Raw genomic sequence first — 18,977 nt, forward strand, 5'->3', positions numbered from 1 at the left:
ACTAGCCCGTGGTAGCAGAGCTATGACTCCGAGAAGGCATCATGCTGCGAAGTGTGCTTACAAGGCTGCCCAGTGCCCTCCTGAGCGACGAAAACAATGCTCTATTTTCTTTCTGTTATCGTTAATGACAGAGAATACGCTCAAAGAGCCCCCTCTCTAGGAATCTTAGAGGTTTCCGAATGTTTCTTCCTATCCATAGAGTAAATAATCGGAAGTGATCCCAACAAGCGTCAAATTGTCTCTACACAAAACCAAAGCACAAACCTGCGAAAGCCGCACGCTATCGAATCCAAATTAATCCCCAAAAGAAAAACCCCACATCACAGTCAATCTCACCACAAAGCGAATGACATAAAAGTCTTTTATTTGTCCAAAGCTATCTCAGTGATCCACCCTTCCCAATCGCCAACACTATCTCAGTAATCCACCACCGATCCAAATCCCAGTCAGTCAGTCTAGTACATACCAATCCCATCAGACCTCAACCTACCAAGCAGGCCCAAGGTTTCCAAAACAGCACCATCGCGAAGATACCATCACTACTGACCACTCCCTCACACCGGCCGATCCCGGTCCCAATAATGTCTGCCGGACCGCGATCCATGGTGGTCGAGGGCGCTGCCCAGCCTGTACGCCTTCTTGCTCGCACGCCGCTCGGAAGTCCGGCTGCGGTGAAGGTCCAACACGGGGGAGGCATTGGCGCCGGTGACGTGAGGAGCGCTGCTACGAGAGTCGGTGCGGTCGTGGTGATGGTGGACGGTGGCTACGGGGGAGGCATTGACTCCGGTAACATGATGGGGAGCGCCGCTGTAGGAACCGCCGCTGTAGGAACCAGCGCGGCTGTGATGATGGCCAGTGATGGCCACGGGGGAGGCGTTGGCGCCTGTGACGCGGATGCCGCCGGCGCTGTAGCTGCCAAAGGAATTGTGACGGCCATGGGCGCTGCGGCGTGTGCCGTGTTGGTGATCGCCAGCATCTGCCGGACGCCTATCCCTGCTGCTCTCGGGAAGCCTGGGATCAAAATCAGGGATCCGGAGCTTGGGCAAGCGAGCGAGCCTGAGGACGCTCGCTCTATGAGGACGCGGGCGGCGGCGGCTGCTCGACGACTGACCGTCGCGATTATGCGCGGCCAGCCGCCTCTCGTGGGCACCGACGACGGGGTGGGCGACGGGGTCGCGCACGTCGGGGCGGCACTCGTGGGCGGTGCGGTCGGCGATCTCGTTGCCGAGGGCGCCGGCGTGGGCGGGGACCCAGTGGAGCTGGACGTCCTTGTCGTAGACGGAGGTCAGCAGGTCGGCGTAGTCGAGCAGCAGGTGCAGGTACGTGGCGTTCCAGTTGGGCATGCCGTGCGGGTCGGTCTCGGTCGCGAGCGTCGTCAGCCGGCGCAGCAGCAGCGCCGAGTCGCAGAAGACCAGCACCGTCCGCACCGCGGCGTCGTTGGCGAAGACGTCGTGCGCGATCTCGAGCGCGTGCGTGAGGCCCGCCAGCTCCGCGTCCGTGTTGCCCTCGATGTGCGAGGGCAGCTCGAAGCCGCGCCGCTCCCAGAACAGGTCGTTCGGCTTGGGCCGGTACACGGCCGAGCAGGAACACCAGCGCGGGCCGGACTTCTTCTTTTTCTTCTTCGCCGTCGTGTCGCCGTCGATGTCCATCTTGTCGGAAGAGGGGGAGATGGGGGAGACGGGGGAGACGGCGGGAGTGTTCTTGTTGATGACGAAGCGGGGCTCGGAAGCCGAGCCGTCGGTGAAGAGGGCCAAGATGCCGTCTGCCTCGCGCCTCTGTGAGTACTTGTCAGCGAACTTGAGAGCTTCGTCGTGGCTTCTCAGGAACACGCGGCCCTTGAAGCGGCCGATGGAGCGGGGGACTCTGAAGCGGCTGATGGGGCGGGACTTACCAAACATGTCCTCCTCGACCTTCCCCTCCTCGATCTCCCCCTCCTCGACCTCCTCATTCAGCGTGAGCGGGAACTGCATCCAACCATCGTCGGAGCAGGACTCGTTGCCGTCAAGATCGTCCGAGACAGTTCGGTCCTTGTGGTCCATTTCTTTCTCTAGCTCCTTCAACTCGTCGGTACGCGCCATGATGGGCTCAAGCTGTGGTGATAACATTGAATCTGGCATCGAGGTAGTTCTTGGTTGGGAAAGGCAAGACCCGAAGTCCAGTTGTCGAAGGTATCCAAGCTTAAAAACAAAGGCGAGGTTTGGCTCGCCGGAATCCGCTACGTCCATGCCGCTGATATAGTTTGAAAGTCGTGAGTTGTACAAAAACATCTGGAAGTTGTTCAAGAACATGAAAAACCAGCTCTTTCACGACCGACCACATCGGGACACCTACCCCTTGTAGCCTAAAGACACCCGGAGTGTACGCAAAAATTGCCCAGGTAAAAGATAACTTTTCTATATCCCTCCAACCGCGAGATGATACCAGCATATTCGCAAGTGAGGAATCGAAATCCCACCACAGAAATGCCCAGCCCAACATGTTACTCCAACGGCAACAAAGAAACCAACACAACAATGTGATTCATCCAACAACGAAACAATGCAAGCTCTGCCATCTCCTCCTGCTCCTCCTCCTCCAACGCGCACACACGGGTATTACGCACAGAACTCTTCCCCCCTCTCTCTCCCAAACAAAGGGGGAAAAAAAAAAGAGAAACCACCACCACAAAACAGCAACTCACAAACTTCACCTCGCATACCCCGGCAACATCTCCCCCTCCCTCTCCCCCTCCACCTCGACCAAATCGTCATCAACGAAATACTCCATCAACCGCCTAGGCATCTCCTTCTGATCCCTCAACCCGCCACCACCGCCACCACCACCACCACCACCGAGACCAGCCCTCGACCCAGGCGGACTAGTCCTAAACGGGCTGCGGGGCGGGACATCCGGTCTCGCATGCCCAAAGCCACCCCCTGCAGTACCCTTCCGCTGCTCGGTGCGGCCCCGGTAGTGGTACTCCCTCTCTCTATCCCTCGCTTCTTCCCTCGCACCACCACCACCACCACCACCACCACCGTACTCTTTCTCTGCCGCACCCCGTCTCCCCTGCGCCGACGCCGACCTCGACATCTGCTGCTGCTGCTGCTGCCGCGACCGCGACGACGCCGAGGTCGGCGGCGAGCGCAGCGGCGGAGGAAGGAGGTTGTCGTCGTTAACATCGTCGACATCGTCATCGTCGTCGACGTCGCGACCACCACCACCACCACCACCACCACCACCGTATCGCAGTTCGTCATACTCGTCGAACTCGACGACGTCGCGGGGGCTGATTCGCTCATGGCCGCCGCCGGCGGCGAGCAGCTTCTGCTCGAACTGGTGCATGCGCAGCTTGCGGTCGCGGTCGTTGAGGAGGCGGCCGTCGAGTTCGGAGATGCGGTGGGTGTGGTGGTGGTTGTTGTGATGATGATGATGATGATGATGGGGAGACTGGGTGCCGCTGCCGCTACGTGGAGACATCGGTGGAGGTGGGAGTATATTCAGGGTGCTGTCATTCCCGCCGCCGCCGCCGCTACCCCCGCCGCCGCTCCTCCCGCCATCAACATCATTCATCACAGCCGGATCCGCATTCATCTCGACGGCGAACGCGCCGCCTCCATCCCACCTTAGCGGTGCCGTCCAGCAGTGGCTCTGGCGCTGCGAAGCCTCGCGGACCGAGACGGCCGAAGGGGCGCGGCGGGTGCCGGCGAGGCTGCGGGCGGGCGGCCACGGCGGGCAGTTGTCAAGCGAGGGCGACGTGAAATATTGGACGTCGGGATTGCCGGCCGTCCGGTATTTGAGGCCCTCGGTGTCGACGGAGAGGGTGGAGAGGACCTGCAGGATGCCGTAGAGCAGCAGCCAGCGGCCCAGCCGCGCGTCGGCGGCGGGCACGTCGCGCAGCTCCGCCGCCACGGCCTTTTCGTACTCGAGGAACTCGTCGCGGAGGTCGTTGGCTGTGGGTGGTACGCGCGGGGGAATGGATTAGTTCGCTGATGTTGGAAGATTTTGACGATGGATTCGTCGAGTGGAAGGGGTTCGGATTGATGTCGAGTCGGGCTGGGGGCGCGGAAGAGAATGGAAAAGGCTTACCTTCAAGCATCATCCCCAGTTTGTTGATGTTCGTAGCATCGCCGAAGGCCAGCGAAATCTTCATCTGCTCGGAAGGATCTCGTGCGGCTGCCGCCTTGTCCTTCTTGCTGAGACCGAAGATGTTCTTCTTCTTGGTCGGTGCGGCTGTGAGCGAGGACACTCGACGAGGAAGAAGCGGGTACGGGTGCGGGATGTGCAGATAGCTATGCTGGTTATCAAAGCTGATGAGCATATCCGTGATCGGCATCCCCGGCAGGTCAGGTGAGAAGATATCCGTCAAAGCCGTCTTGCTCGCCATCTCCCACTTGCGCGTATGTCGAGCCTCGTTGTCCGTCCAGATGATGTCACGGTTGACGAGCACGTCATAGATGGCACCGAAGTCGCCCTGGAGCTTTTGGACAAGCTCTCTGGTGACCCAGTGCCCGTTTTGGTTCGTCTTCGGAGGCCATTGCTCGTACTTGTGGGTGAAATATTGCTTGAGCCAGCCACGGAAGGCCTCCGATGCTCTAAATGCTGCACTGTTGGCGACGACATTGGGCAGGTGCCACAAATCCGGGAACGAAAAGGTGCTGAGCTTTTCCTCCGCATTCAATATCTTGATCTGCATGCCGTTGTAGGCCTTCTCGAGGTTGTGTCGTGTCACAGGCGAGAGTCTCTTAAACTCGGGACGTTCGAATGTGCTCCGCGTCAGCATTCCCACAACGTGAACATACGACTCGAGATAGCCCTGTTCCCATCCAACGTCGAGCTTCTCGCTCCATGCAAGCAAGCTGAGTGCGTTCGTCAGGCTGCCTCTGACATCGTCAAGGCGTCTGCCTACGACATAGTCCACGATTATTGCGGCCACATTGGGACGCCTGTTTGGTTCGTTCAACTCGTACATGATGTCCATGACCATCTGAAGTTCCGAAAGCGTTTCAAACAGATCCGTTCCGGCGATTGGCTTGTTGTACAGCAGAGCAAGGAAGTTCCGGGTTGCGAGGTGGTGTCGGCGTTGTGCGTGGGGGGTCTTGATGTAGGAAGGAGCCGGGAACCAGATTTCGTGCGTGATTTCGACTTCTTGATTACTCAGATCTGCTGAAGATGCAACGTCACTTTGAGTTCGTGAACGGGGCGGCGTTGGAAAGGCTGAAAGATGAGGGTTTCGGAACAGAGGTTTGCCTCCGTAGGCACTCTCGGAAGACCGCAGGGATTGAGGGGCCAACTGCCGGGTGGGTGACATCATACCACGATCTGAAGTGTCTCGAACCGAGGATATTGTGTCTTCGTCAAGATAGCCCAGATTGGATGAAGTCAGAGGGTAGGCGGGCGGGGAGGTTGCGGAGCCCGCAACACTTGGCGGAGGCGAGTATTCTTCCTGGTCAACTTCGCCGTAAGTGACGAGATTGCTCAGAAAAGACGACCGCGCCTCTTGAAGCTTCTCGACATGGACGCGCAGCATGGGACGAGCTTCGTTATGGCTACCGCTGTCTTCGCCGAAATAGACCAGGCAATCTCCCGAGGGCATGTACATGTCCGAATCCTGAACTGATTAGCCGCACATCTCCAAACGGGACACACTCCACCTACGTGCTCGAATCCTCTCCATCGCTGGGTCGGCTGGCCGTTTCCATTCCAGATCCTCATGTTTGCCCAAACCTTTTCCCGTGATGACAGCTGAGTTGGAGAAGCCAGGTCCGAGTCATAGCTGGTGTTGGAATGATGGGTTTCTGATTGTGCGGTCTTGGGCGGAACCCCACCACCCCGGCCTCTCGGGGCCACTGTTTCCTTTCCTTTGATTGCATATCTCTTGGGATCCTTTATCTCGTTGCCGAACAGGCCGGGAGTGGCGGCTCTGAGCTTGTCGCTTCCCCTGGACTTGTCGGAACTATGGGTACTGATACTTGCAGCGGTGATGGAGCCTCGGCGCTGTGTGGATGTGCCTCGATGTGGAAGGTTCCATCCGGATTCCGAGGGAGGCCTGGCCAGCTCATCCGCAAAGTCTTTGGCCTCCTTTTTCTTTTCTGTCTTTTCGATATTCTTCTTGATAGCCTTGCGGCTCGTTGCGCCGCGACCCGACATGGTGACTTTGTCCAAAGCTCAAAGCAGCTACACAAGTGTATTGAATTGAAGGATGTCGGCGGTCGGCTGGCGGCGAGGTCAGCTTATCAGCTCGGGTGAGGATCGTCGGTGGGGCCAAGACGAAGAAGCATTGGCAGCGAGGCTGCAAAGGCAATGCAGTGTTCTGGCAGCTGATGGGGGCCGGTCACATATAATTTCAGAAGCCAAGAAAGCGTGGTGAAGAGGCAACTTGAGCGCCGCGCACAAGTTCGGGACGCTCAATCCGGCTCCTGGGAAAGCCCGGCAAATGAGTAGGCTTGCTTATGCAATAAACCCACAAGGTACAGGAGGAGCGCCTGGCTCACCTGGGGCCAAAGATGAGGATCACGCGTCCAGGGCGACGGGAACAGTGGACAAAAGAAAGGAGGGCAGGCCCTCTTATTAGTGAGAAACAGTTGGGCTGAGGTTAAAATATGGCAGCCGAGTCACGGCGATCAGGCGAGAGCGGCGGGCAGGTGCGAGCGATTTTGGGCCCTGACTAGCAGCACGCAAGGCTGAAACAAGTCCGGGGGACCAAGGCCCGTCGGGCGATCAGGCAGTCGGCGAGGCGAAGAGGAAGGAAAGACGGCGATCGACCAGACGACAGCGATGAAGAACGGCGGTGGAGCATGGCTATATGAGGCGGGCGCACTCCCTTGCGTGGCGCTCGAAACCGCAGGTCGACGTTCCACCACATGCAGCGGGCCAATATACCTACGCGCGCAAGTGATAGCTGACGGGGCCCCAGCACGGGCTGGCCGTGGCCATGCGGCGCAGGACAGGCACAGACGCAGCCATGCGCGGAGCCGAGGGTTGGGTCGTGGTCGCTGGGGCGGTGGTGGTGCTGGAGATAAGGAAGCTCCCCAGAGCGGCATGGCGTCGCGCTCTCGCCTCCGCCCGCCTGCGCCTGCCTGCCACGAAAGGGGCTGTCTCCGTTTCATAGTGCCCGGCGCAAGCCGCGAACACCTGGCGCAGCGTCGTTTAGCAGCAATCATATATCAGCGCGCTGTGCCTCTGTAATTGCCCTCATCACCACCGCATCCTCCGTTTCGTCGCGCCGCTCTCACCTCGTGTGCCGCCTGGCGTGACGCGTGCCGTCGTGTTTCAGCACGCCACGACGCAGCCTTTCACCGGCTAGGCAAGCTTTGTGTGATGCAACGGCCGCCCTGCGTCAGCCGCTCGGCATGAATGGCAGCCGTCCAAGCCCAGGCGGCGCGAGCGAGCAGCGCAGGAGAATTGTTGCATCGCGCCATGGTTTGCGGCCAGGCAGGCGCGCAGCCGGCAAAAAGCAAGCGGAAGTCTGGTGGTTGGTGTTCGGCGAGGTGACGGCAGCGGTAGGCCTGAGCGTTCCCCGCAGCAGTCCATCTCCCGCGCTGTCCACCAATCACAAAGTACCGGGCGGGCACAGAGAAGGCTGGGGAAAGAAGAGGCTGGCGAACCCATCCGCTCGGCGTGCAGAAATCCTGGCCTGACCGAAGGCACCTGGCGGCCTTCTATTCGTGCTACGTCACTTCTGCCGGTGCAAATACAAAGCCTTCTCTCCCAGCTGCCGTCGCTAAGAGACAGCAGCGCCATTGTTCCCCACCTGCGTGCTAGGTCCACCCCTCCAGCAGCAAACTCTCGCAGCCCGATCGCCGTCCGATGCATTGAGCATATAAACCCGGCTTTCCTCACCTGCTGTCGTCAACCGTCGCGCCCAACTCAGCTCACCTATCGATCGGCCATCGCCGCAGTCGCCGCCATGTTCTCCAGCCTGCTCTTCATCTCGACCCGGATCTTCCAGATCATCACTCTCATCCCGACTCTGGGCATGCTCGCCTGGTTCGTGCATGGCTACACGTCGATGAATGCTCTGACGCCCGATTTCATCCTGATCCTGTTCATCGCCTCGGTGCTTGGCGCAGCATGGTGCATCGCGACGCTCATCACCTACACGCGCGCCCGCCACTCTGCGCTCTTCGTGGCCCTGGTTGACCTGGGCTTCCTTGGCCTCTTCATTGCCGCCGTCTACGAGCTGCGCGGCATCTCCAACGCCAATTGCACCAACTTCGACCGAGACTCCTTCTACATCACGCTCGGTGTTGCGGGCGGGCTCGGCCTCCAGCTCAACACCGACTGGTCCTTCCACCCGAACAAGGAATGCGCCATGCTCAAGGCCTGCTTCGCCTTCGGCATCATGAACTGCATCTTCTTCTTCGTCTCTTTCGTAAGTCGTCCCACGATGCGCATGCTTAGCGCAGCACTGACTTTGACCCGCAGCTCCTTGCTCTTCTGGTGCACCGTCACCACCGCGGCGAAGACGTCGTTGTGAAGCGCACCACCCACGTCTCTCGCCACAGCCACCGTCCCAGAAGCCGGGACTATGGCTACTCGAGCAGCCCGCGCCGCTCCCACCACAGCTCGCGCAGGTACTACGTCTGAGCCGACTCTTCCTTTTCCGGACAAGACTTTCGGGCTTTTCGGCGCAGGCGGCATTTTGCGATGCGAGAGAATGCGAGATGAATCGAATCTTGGGTTTCGAGGTCCATGTACAGGCGGGTGGACGTCGAAAATATCGGCACCCTCATCTGCCTTTTTCCTTTTCACGACGAACGATAATGATTTTGGCGGTACGACCTTTAAATATACCCCGTAATGTAGATGGCCCAAGCCTGTCCTTACTCTTCTGGGACGGCTATGACGAGTTACGAGCCTTTCACATGCATGCAACGGTTTGCTGGCATGCTTTATTTTAGTACAATCTAGCGGCGGACCCCGCACGCCACGGCAGGATGCAAAATTGACTGTTGACGATTCCCGAAGGACGAGTGTCCAGTGAATGCCATTCTCGCTGCAATTCTGCATGGACTGATTTTCCCTCAACCCGAGCGTCTCTCGAGTTCCAGGGCAACGGTCCCCCGCCGACAGAAATGTGCCAAAGCGGGCATGCTCACGGGAGATCAGGGACCGATGATATATCACTCGCAGCTCGTTGGTGCGCTGATCCGGTCGGAGCGGCGCGATCCATGTCGGTCATCCGCGATCGTCACTTTCACATGCCAACCGGCGCTGCAAAAGCTCAGGCCATTTGCTCCTTCGGGCGGCTCGCGATGACGACAGGCCATCGTCGCCGTGGTTCGGGCGACTCACAAGGCATGTAATTGTCAACAGAACCCGCGCTCAACAAGGTCCCGTCCCCGCTTTCCGCGTCCATGCAATCATAATAACTCGACCTCCAAGTCCGCCTTCCCTTTCCTTTCTTCCCCTTCTTCTCCCCCACCGCACTCCCAACCCTCTTCTCCTCCTCCCATCAGCCATGCCCAAGAAATCCCACTCCCAGAAGCAACAACACCAACAGAAACAGGAACAGCAAGACACGACCAAAATGGCATCCCCCCCATCCCCCAAGCCGACCAACGTCGACCCGTCCGCGCCGTCGTCGTACGCCAACGTGGCGCACCTTTCAGAGGGGCAGCAGCAGTCGCAGCAACAACACGGCGACGTGCCGCCGTCGCCGCCGCAGAGCACCATCGACGACGAGAAGGTGCAGCAGGGGTACGAGCTGGTGGGGCGGGCCATCGAGGCGTACCCGCCGGGCAAGTCGTACGCGACGGGCATCGACGAGGCGCCCGTCACGCTCGAGCGCACGCCGTACATCCCCGGCGACGTCGAGGCGCTGCTGGACCCGGGCACCGCGCGCGCGACCATTGCGGCCAGCAGGGAGGCGCCGAATGGGACGGTGGACGCGGCGTGGACGCGGAAGCATCAGGATAAGACTGTGAGTTTTGTTTTCCTATTTCCCTCGTGTCGTCTTTGTGTGTGTGTGGTTATTTGTTGTCCTTGCCCCTCTCGATTAATGCCCACCACCCCTCGCCCTTGATTTCGGCCTCAATACATCGCTTCCCCCCTCCTCCTCGCCAAAGACCCCAACAACCAACCTCCCCCACAGGTCCTCCAACAACACATCCACTACTTCGACCCCGACCGCGACAACGTCATCTGGCCGCGCGACACGTACGTGGGTTGCCGCAAATGGGGCTGGTCTTTGCCGCTCTCGCTCCTCGTCGCCGTCATCATCCACGGGGCTTTGTCGTACCCGACGGTGCCGCACTACGTGCTGCCCGACCCCTTCTTCCGCATCTACGCCGAGCGCGTGCACAAGCAGAAGCACGGCAGCAGCTCCGACGCGTACGACAACGAGGGCCGCTTCCGCCCCCAGCAGTTCGAGGACATCTTCGCCAAGTACGACGACGGCGACAAGGGCGGGCTCGACGCGTGGGACCTGGTGAGGTTGTGGCGCGGGCAGCTGCTGGTGCTGGATTTCTTTGGCGCGGCGGCGACGGCGATGGAGTGTGAGTATTCCCCCCCCTCCTTTCTTTTTCTGTTCTCTCCCCTCTTCGATTCACGCCCCTCCACGGTATTCTTGGAGCTTTGGAGCGTAGTTTTTTTTGAGTGTGGGAGCTGACGGTGTCGATCCTGCAGGGTTCGCCACTTACCTCCTGCTGTGGCCCGACGACGGCGTCATGCGCAAGGAAGACGTCCGGCGCATCTACGACGGCAGCATCTTCCAGCACAAGGCCGACGAGTACGCCAGCAAGAAGCAGAAGCAGCGGAACGGCGCCGGCCGTGCCAAGAGCAACAACAGGCTGCAGGCCGGCGCTTGGTGGTCGCAGACGGCCAAGACTGCTTGAGCGTGTCTCTGTGTGAGTGTGGGGAGGCGTGGCTGGCGTAGCTGTGATGTGATGACCGACGGACGGGGCTGTTAAAATTGATCCGGGAAGTGCGTGTGTGTGTATGTCCAGTGTCTGGTTCGTCATCAAAAATTATGTATACGAGTGTCTGTACTGTACTTAATAAAATTGTCCATGTTTCAGTGGATTTCCGAACATCTTTGCGTGAGCGACCTCTCGCCTGTCGTGGTTTCGAAAGACCCCGCACGGCAGCTGCTGTCTTTGAGAGGTTTGGTCGCGTCGCTTGTGGAAGCCGTCGTAGCCGGAAATGGGCATGGCGTGCTGGCTTGCTCCGAAGGAACCGACGACGTTGCGTTGCCCCCGGTCGGCATATGTACCCGTCGCGTGGGGTTCTCGGGAAGAGCGGGTAGGTGGTCCGGCGGGTCGGGTCTGGCGATCTTGGAAGGCTAGGCAGGTGGCCGTTTTGAGAAGCGTAAGGCTGATTCGCGGCTGAGCCAAATGGAGTTTTGGACCTCGATATTGTCATCGCGTAGGTAAATCTGGGCCGTGGAGTCCAATCGCTGAGGGAACCGTTGACGAGAAGCTTAGAGTTGCGCGTACCGGATATTCTGTCTAGGTGGACGTTGCGTAAACGGCCGAAAAGTTGCAGTGAGAGGGTGGTGTGGAGCGGGGGAAGAGCGCGCCCGGAACGAGCGAAAATTGCTATATTGTGGCACACAATAGATGGCCAAGGTGAGCGCAGTCATGACGGCTACGGTAGGGCTAAGAGACGGCAAAGCGGGAAGGTGATGAGGCGGCAAGGTGGAGGTGGTCGGACGCAGTGACGCGGAGCGCCGGACGAGGGTGGGCGCGGCCATGGGCGAGAAATTCTGCTGGCTCACGGAATCCGGGGGAAGCTGGTGTATTTAAGACCCCCCAGCGAGTTAATTTGTCACTGCAGAACCCCGGTCAGGGCGAGATTAGCATCCACTAAGTGAAATCCCCAAACGATACGTGGTGCGGACCACACTTGACGTCGACTGGGCGTCCGCCATACTGCAGGAACATCCTCCTTGGGAACCAGAGGGCTTCAGGTTCGATTCCTGGCGGTTCCCCCGACCTTTTTTTTGCCCTTTGTTCAAACGTTTTGCCCACTTGTACGCTAGCCGGCAATGGACGGGGGAGGGTGGACGCTGGGGGAGGGTGGACGCTGCCATGGGCGAGAAATTGCTGACACGCAAAATCTGGGGAAGTTGGGGTATATAAGGACCCCCAGCGAGCATTTCTGCCACTACGAAACCCCGGTCAGGGCGAAATTAGCCTCGTTACGTGAAATCCCCAAGCGGAGTGGTACGGACCACAGTTGACGTTGACCGGGTGTCCGTCACATCGTAGCAACATTACAGAGGGTTTCAGGTTCGATTCCTGGCGGCTCCTCCTACATTTTTTTTTTTTGCCCTTTTCCCGGGTGGGTTGCCTACCTGTGCGCTGACCGGTGATGGAGGGAGGCTAGGTAGAAGATCTTGAAGGAAGATCTTGACATCGGACGATCTTTTGGTAGACGCGGACATAGAACAGAGCGTCTACGCACCATAGAGGCGTGCATTACTGGCCTACATACAGCCATGGCTTATTATAGCATTATGAAAAAATTTCCGCTGTGTTGGGTGGGTGTGCGATGCCCTCAATCCGACCCGCGCTTGTGCCCCACCCCACCCTCTCTCACTTCCACTGTTCGGCAGCTTGCGCCATCTCCACCCTAAACAGGGTATACGGCATGCAAAGACCACTGGCAAAGTCACAACGAGAAGAGCGGGATCATTTGTCAGGCCGCCGAATTCAGTCTCATTTCCATCATCGCGTCCTGATCGACGCTTCAGCTCTCCGCAAATGGGTATCTAATCTGCTTCCTCCGCATCCGCGTCCCGAACGACGCTCCCTCCCTCCCTCCCTCCCTCTCCCTCCCTCTCCCTCCCACCCCAATCCCCGCCATTCCCGCCCTCAATACCCCTCAAACACCGCGTTCGACACGGCCAAGTCCGCCGCCCTCCTCCCCTCGTACTCCGCAATCTTCTTCTTCTCCAGCCGCCGCTGCAAGTATTTCTCAGCCGGACCGGAATGCTTCGGGGGGCCGGCGGCCGCGGCGCGCACGTAGCCGACCTTCCTGGACTTATTCAAGCTGCCCGTTTGGACGGGGTACGCCTTCGGCCAGAGGACGTCCGGGCGCGCGCTTGCAGCGGCCTTGTCGGCCTTCTCATTGCCCTCCACACCGCAGTGCGAAGGGACCCAAAAGAGCCTCACTTCCACGCGCTCGGCAAGCCTGACAAGCGCCTCCATGACCTCCAGCAGCAGCTGAAGGTCCCAATTGGGCAGCCTGCGGGTGGAGGGCAATTCCAGGATGCCCTGCAGGACGGTGAGGCTGTCGGAGAAGACGAAAACCTCGTCGATCGTCAGGTCCTGCAGCAGGCGCTGCTCGGCCAAAACGACCGCCCTGCCAAAGGCATCCAGCTCCGCGTTCACGTTGGACCAGAGGTCCTCCCCCGGATATCCCCGCATCACCCAGCCCTTGTCCCCGCTGCTCTTCTTGAAGGCGACGCCCGAACTCGCCCACTTCCTGTTCTAGAACTTGATCCTGCACGGCTTCCCGCCCGAGCGCGCTTGCGCGACGCCCGCCGGGATCAACCGCGAGGCGGAGCCGTCGCAGAACAGGGCGAGGACCGAGTCCTCCGGGCGCGGGACCGAAAACTTCGTCGCGAAGGCCTTGGCCGACGCGTACTCGCGCGCGGACACGAAATCTCTGGCGATCCCGACAAGTGCGCAGCACTTGTCGGCCAGCGGGGCGAAGTCGTCCCACGTAGGGGGGCCGGCGTTGGCGGGCGCGGCAGCGGCGAGCAGCTGCGGCATGGTGTGAGGACCGAGGCGGCGGTCCGACATGGTGGCGGCGCGCGCCGGAGGAGGAGGTGGAGGAGGTGGAGGAGGTTGGTGAGGGCGACGGTGATGATGATGATGCTGCCGACAATCAGTAATATGGATATTCTGGAGTGAGCTGACACCCGCCCCGCCGTCAGACGACGGGGCGGGTGAAGAGAGCTTACAGATGGTGGTGAGGAGTCGGGTCGGGTGCGCTTGCGCGCGCTGTGATGACGGTGGTGGTGGTGAAGGCGCGGTAAATCGTCGCGGCGAGGAGCGGAGTTGTTTGGTGGCGGCGACGGGCGCTCTTATATACAGTGGTGGGCGACGGGTCGCGCCTGCCTCATACGCGGTTTGGGTAGTCGATGCCTAGGTGAGGTCGCGTTGCCTGGTTTTCCTTTTTCGAATCATTTTTCACCTTACCGCTTCACTTCAAGATATTCTACGCAAACTGTCGTACACATTCCGGATTTGACCTCTGAACCACTCCCAGCACTTCTGTACTACTGAACACTGATTTTGAAGCGACATGAGTTCCTACATGTCTACCGGCTTACCGCTGATGAGTTGTGGAGTTGCTTGGAGCACTTATATAAAGGTGAAATTACATGGTAGCTACTACTTTGAACAAGTGCTCGTCAACGCGGATTGTATTTCGAATACTTCAAGATTAATTGCTGTAGACTAGTGGAGCGGGAGCACTTGCGAAGATGCAAATGTTCCACCAAACGGCATCATCTCTGTCCGGACGAACGCCTCAAGGGCATACATGGATGGTTTGGAAAAAGGAATTGCCGCCGCCTGTTTCTTTCTGCTCCAAATTCCAAGCAGCCTGTCTCATTTCACTTCAAACCTGCGTTTCACAGGTCGATAATGAGGCGGTAGATGCGACGTGCTGCGAAGAGAGGCTTCGAGCACTTCGCAATGAAACGCGGAAAACTGCCCTCTCAAGCTATGTCGAGGCACTCTCCAAGATAAAATCGAACAATCTGAAGCTTGATAGTCTGATTGTACTTGAGTACGGTCTATGGAAGATTTGCGGCGGAAGTGATGTGCGGGCATACAAGTGGAATCGTGAGCCGCACCCACACCGACATAGCGGCGGCAGCTTCGTCTCAATTGGACAGGTCAGCTATGGGTATATAGAGCTTCCAAGCATCAGCTCACTCATAATTGGAACGTCAGCTGTAACGCAGGTGTAGAGCTTGGTACGAAGACAGCCGTGCAAATGCGAGTTGCAGAACACCCATATCAGGATGAGCCAATGCACCTTGTTGGCAGAGAAAACTCTGCATAATCGCGGGTTGCGTTTGGAAAGCGCGCGGAAGGAGAGCGCAGACGAAGAAGGCACGTAGGAGGAACGCGCGCGCGCTGGTGAAAGGCGCGCAAGAGTGAGGGCGCGGGTAGGAGAGAGCGCAAGGCACCAGTTGCGGGCGCGCGCTCTGGTTTGAAAGGCTGGCCGTGTCAGCGCCTTCTAGATTGAGAACGGATTTCTAGATCTTTGTGCGCGATCTAATATGAGCTCTTGCCCGTGGTTCTTTTCTCTCAAGCTCTCTTCGACGACACCCCGACACCAACACCACAACCATCACAACCACAACCACAACCACCACAACCACCACCAACATGTCTGCCGCCGCACCCGCCGCCGCATCTTCCTCCGCCGCCACCGCCGCCGCCGCCGCCGCCGCCGCCGCCGCCGCTGCTGCCACCCCCGCCTCCATTCCCGCCCTGCCGCCGCAGTTCCTCCTGCGCGCTCCAGACGGAGCGCTTCACAGCTCCATCATCATCGAGGACCAAGAAGATGCCATCTTGAATGGCAAGAAATGCAGCGAGTACGAGGAGGGTGTGCTGGCCATCTTCTGTGACGGGTCGGCCTCGGAGCCGTACAACAAGGACGGCGACTGCTGGTGCAGCTGTTCGGCGGTCTACCGCAAGGACCCCACGTCGAGGTGGGTGGAGGTCGGCAAGATGCTGCTGCACATCACGGGCAGCGGCAACGCCGAGGTGTGCGCGCTGGACTCCGCACTCGCTGTGGGCCTTGACAAAGTCAAGGAGCATCCGGGCGCCATCAAGGTCGTCAAGATCCTCACCGACTTCACGCCGGTGCTCAACGCCCTCTGGAAGTTGACAGCCGCGGGTGGATCTTCCGAGATCCACCACGACTTCAACCAAGAGGCGATGCAGAGCATCGTTGATCGTGACGCCGCACTGTTTGAGTGCGGCGTCACCGTTGAGATTTACTGGGTGAAGTCACACCGCGGCGTGCAGGGAAACAATATCGCCGACAGGGTGGCCAAGCTCTGGAGGCCGGACAAGCGCAACCCTGACAAGTATCGTGTGCGGTCCCGGCCGCCGAGGCCGACCCCGTCCAAGGTGGTCAAGCAGCAGAAGCCCCAGGGGTCGCACGCCAGGAAGAGACAGCTTGAGCGGGAATCGTCCAGTGGGACATTCCAGCAAAGTATTCTTGAATGGGAAGATTGGGAGGCGAAGGAAAAGTTGCGGGCTTTCGGCCAGGAGCCGGAGCCGGAGGAGAAGAAGGAGAAGGAGACGCATCCCGCGGTGATCGCGTTCTTTAAGTACATGGGGGAGGATGGATACTGGTATGTTTCAATTCTCCTCCCTCGTAAAGACAGGTCTAAGTTACGCAGAGTCACTCTCAGCGTCCTCTCTCCTCTCTCTCGCGTGCAACCAGATGACGGTAAGAAAACCCGCCCACAACAACGTGAAAAAAGCAAGACTGCTTGGCCACCCCGCCTTCCATTGCGGTGCTCCCCATTCTCCTGCTGTTGGGAAAAGCAGCAGAGGGACCCATATGTTGAAGCTGTAGCCAAACGACATCATAGCGCCCTGGAACAAGCCCAAAAGAATTAGCTAATTTGCCACGAGCTTCTCAGATCCGCACGACGCTTACCACTGTGAGCGCTCGCTCCTCCGCATCATCCTTGAGTACCGTATTCACGGTAGAGTATAAGATCGGGCTGGAACATCCAGCGAGTCCAAACGCATACCACGCGACGAACCTATCCACATATCAGCACGCCGCACAGTCACCTTCTTCTTCTCACGACCCGAGTCCGCAATCCACACCACCTCTCTCTCCTTTCCCATACTTCCAACATCAGCGCAGAGACGCACCGCACCATCCACCACACACTCACACCACACCACACCGCGCACCGCGCACCGCACACACACACACACACACACATACACACAGCACGCCGCCCGCACCCACCCACCACTCACCCACCACCCCCGCCGCTTGCCACACACCACCACACACCACCACACCACCCACCAGGGGGGGAAGAACAGGGGGGGAACAAGCTTCTCACTCACTTCAACGCAACCGGAATGCGCCAAACAGTCATGCAAGCGCTCGCAAACACGCAGGCAGCCATGGCGACCGAATACACAGCCCACGCGGGGTAGACGGAGCCGGCCAGGGTGGTGCCGAGCCAGGACGAGACGATGGTGATGGCGTTGAGGGCGGTCGGCAGCTTGTTGATCTGCGGGACGCTGTAGTGTTCCGCCTTAAGCCACAGGTTCATGTAGCCGGCGGGGTAGTAGGATATTATCATGCAGCTGGGCGGTTGGCTGGGTGTTAGCGAGGGGGGAGGGGGCTGGGCTGGGCTCTGGATGAATCTTGGGTGACCAACCGCTGGAGGGCGGGGCTTCTTGGTTTGGTTTATTTGGGGGGTGGGTTCGGCTGGGGCTTGACTGGGGGGAGAGTGGGAGGGTGGGAGGGAAGGAGGGGAACACGCACATGTAACAGAAGACGAAGACGTAGATGTGCCAGCGGCGCAGGCTGCGCTTGAAGACGTCGAGGCCGAGCTTGCCCGGCGGCCGCACCTTCTCTTCGGCCATGCGCTCCTTGGCGAGGGCGACGTCGGCGTGGGTCAGGAAGACGGGCTTGGGCGACTCGGGGATGCCGGGGAAGATGATGAAGCCGGCGAGGGCGACGGGGAGAGTGAAGATGCCGTCTAGTGTCGGAAGTTGGTGGTCAGTCAGGACAATGAATCACGTTTCCCGGGAGGGAAGGGGAGGGGAAAGATTTCCATACCGATGATGAACAGCCATCTGTGACCACACGTCAGCCTCGTTGAGAGCGGAAGAAAGAGAGAGGGAGAGAAGAAACTCACCGCCACCCCGACAGTCCAGCCACACCGGACAGGTTCGTGTAGGCGGCGGCCTGCAGGTAGCCGCTGACCATGGTGCCGAGCGAGTTGCAGATGAACCACGTGCCCGCGCGCTTGAACAGCTCCTGCTTGCGGTACCAGCTGCCGAGGATGAAGTGCGTGCCCGCGAAGACGGGCGCTTCGAACAGGCCGACGAAGAAGCGCAGCGCGTACAGCTGCCGCGCGCTCGTGACGCGGCTCTGGGCGAACGTGAGCACGCCCCACGCAATCTCCAGCGTCGGGAGCATGTATCGCGCGCTGCAGAGTGGATAATTAGATGCCTTTTCTCCTTCTTTCATGGTGGCGCTGGGGTCAAGGGTGCGTACGTACAGCTTGGGTCGGGAGATGAGGAGGAGCATGGGGATCTGGGCGATGACGTAGGCTGTGAAGTAGGCTACGTTGAAGTAGTTCAGCTCGTTGCCGTAGAGGCCGAGATCCTCTTTCATCCCCGAGGTGTATGCATTGCTGATGTTTGATTGGTCGAGGTATTTGGTAAAGACTTCAGGAACTACTGTCAGAAAGGGATCGCACAGACGCGGAGGTAGGAAGAGGAGCTCACAGCACAGGCATGCGAAGATGAGAATTGAGAGATCGAGCTTGAACAGGAGCCTTATCTGTGAGCAGTTTGCGGGAGCATTCGGAGGTTATGCAACACTCACTTTCGCTCCTGGGCAGGATAGTGGGATGGATACCAGTTGAACACCTCCTTGACGACACCCCAGAATGTTCTTGGTTGGCCTTTCTCGACATCCATCTCTGCTTGCGTTTCGTAGACGCGGCCGGTCTTTGGAGCAGTCATCGTGCCGGCCGAAAGTCTTTATACTGCCAGTCAAGGACGGACGACGCCAGAGTGCCAGAAAATGAGCATCAACGGAGTACGACACGGTTCCAGAACGAAGTATCGGAAGCAAAGACAGAAAGAAGACAGAAGTGCAAGGGAGTTCAAACAAGTTGCACGAGCCGCGTGGCGCCAGGGCCAGTGCCGCTCAAGCATGCGGCTTGCGTGCTTGGGCGGCACTCGTCCATCTCTAGCCGTGCTTACATGGGCCAGGTCATAGCTTCGGGAAGGAAGCTTGTTTGGACTAGGCTT

General features: G+C 59.1%; 7 protein-coding genes across 7 annotated transcripts; 3 read left to right on the forward strand and 4 right to left on the reverse strand.

Moving 5' to 3' along the window:
• Positions 1-554: 554 nt before the first annotated feature.
• SLS55_001447 (uncharacterized protein) lies at positions 555-2,225 on the reverse strand (the record flags this gene model as incomplete). The annotated part of the gene is made up of 2 exons (XM_066772941.1): positions 555-2,090; positions 2,220-2,225. The coding sequence occupies 2 exons, from the start codon at positions 2,223-2,225 to the stop codon at positions 555-557; spliced, it is 1,542 nt and encodes a 513-aa protein (XP_066635508.1).
• A 460-nt stretch (positions 2,226-2,685) lies between these two features.
• Positions 2,686-6,129, reverse strand: SLS55_001448 (uncharacterized protein; the record flags this gene model as incomplete). Its single annotated transcript, XM_066772942.1, has 4 exons — positions 2,686-3,932; positions 4,069-5,145; positions 5,296-5,590; positions 5,638-6,129. The coding sequence occupies 4 exons, from the start codon at positions 6,127-6,129 to the stop codon at positions 2,686-2,688; spliced, it is 3,111 nt and encodes a 1,036-aa protein (XP_066635509.1).
• A 1,759-nt stretch (positions 6,130-7,888) lies between these two features.
• SLS55_001449 (uncharacterized protein) lies at positions 7,889-8,568 on the forward strand (the record flags this gene model as incomplete). The annotated part of the gene is made up of 2 exons (XM_066772943.1): positions 7,889-8,353; positions 8,407-8,568. 2 exons carry the CDS (start codon positions 7,889-7,891, stop codon positions 8,566-8,568), a joined length of 627 nt encoding a protein of 208 aa, XP_066635510.1.
• An 874-nt stretch (positions 8,569-9,442) lies between these two features.
• SLS55_001450 (uncharacterized protein) lies at positions 9,443-10,817 on the forward strand (the record flags this gene model as incomplete). Its single annotated transcript, XM_066772944.1, has 3 exons — positions 9,443-9,904; positions 10,076-10,478; positions 10,609-10,817. The coding sequence occupies 3 exons, from the start codon at positions 9,443-9,445 to the stop codon at positions 10,815-10,817; spliced, it is 1,074 nt and encodes a 357-aa protein (XP_066635511.1).
• Positions 10,818-12,797: 1,980 nt separating this feature from the next.
• SLS55_001451 (uncharacterized protein) lies at positions 12,798-13,730 on the reverse strand (the record flags this gene model as incomplete). The annotated part of the gene is made up of 2 exons (XM_066772945.1): positions 12,798-13,415; positions 13,464-13,730. The coding sequence occupies 2 exons, from the start codon at positions 13,728-13,730 to the stop codon at positions 12,798-12,800; spliced, it is 885 nt and encodes a 294-aa protein (XP_066635512.1).
• Positions 13,731-15,332: 1,602 nt separating this feature from the next.
• SLS55_001452 (uncharacterized protein) lies at positions 15,333-16,536 on the forward strand (the record flags this gene model as incomplete). The annotated part of the gene is made up of 2 exons (XM_066772946.1): positions 15,333-16,309; positions 16,506-16,536. The coding sequence occupies 2 exons, from the start codon at positions 15,333-15,335 to the stop codon at positions 16,534-16,536; spliced, it is 1,008 nt and encodes a 335-aa protein (XP_066635513.1).
• Positions 16,537-17,044: 508 nt separating this feature from the next.
• On the reverse strand, positions 17,045-18,686 carry SLS55_001453 (uncharacterized protein; the record flags this gene model as incomplete). The annotated part of the gene is made up of 6 exons (XM_066772947.1): positions 17,045-17,294; positions 17,476-17,692; positions 17,773-17,789; positions 17,852-18,145; positions 18,218-18,496; positions 18,547-18,686. 6 exons carry the CDS (start codon positions 18,684-18,686, stop codon positions 17,045-17,047), a joined length of 1,197 nt encoding a protein of 398 aa, XP_066635514.1.
• Positions 18,687-18,977: the final 291 nt, after the last annotated feature.

The sequence above is a fragment of the Diplodia seriata genome (assembly GCF_021436955.1).
Source record: "Diplodia seriata strain FDS-637 chromosome Unknown scaffold_2, whole genome shotgun sequence".
Classification (NCBI taxonomy): Eukaryota; Fungi; Ascomycota; class Dothideomycetes; order Botryosphaeriales; family Botryosphaeriaceae; genus Diplodia; species Diplodia seriata.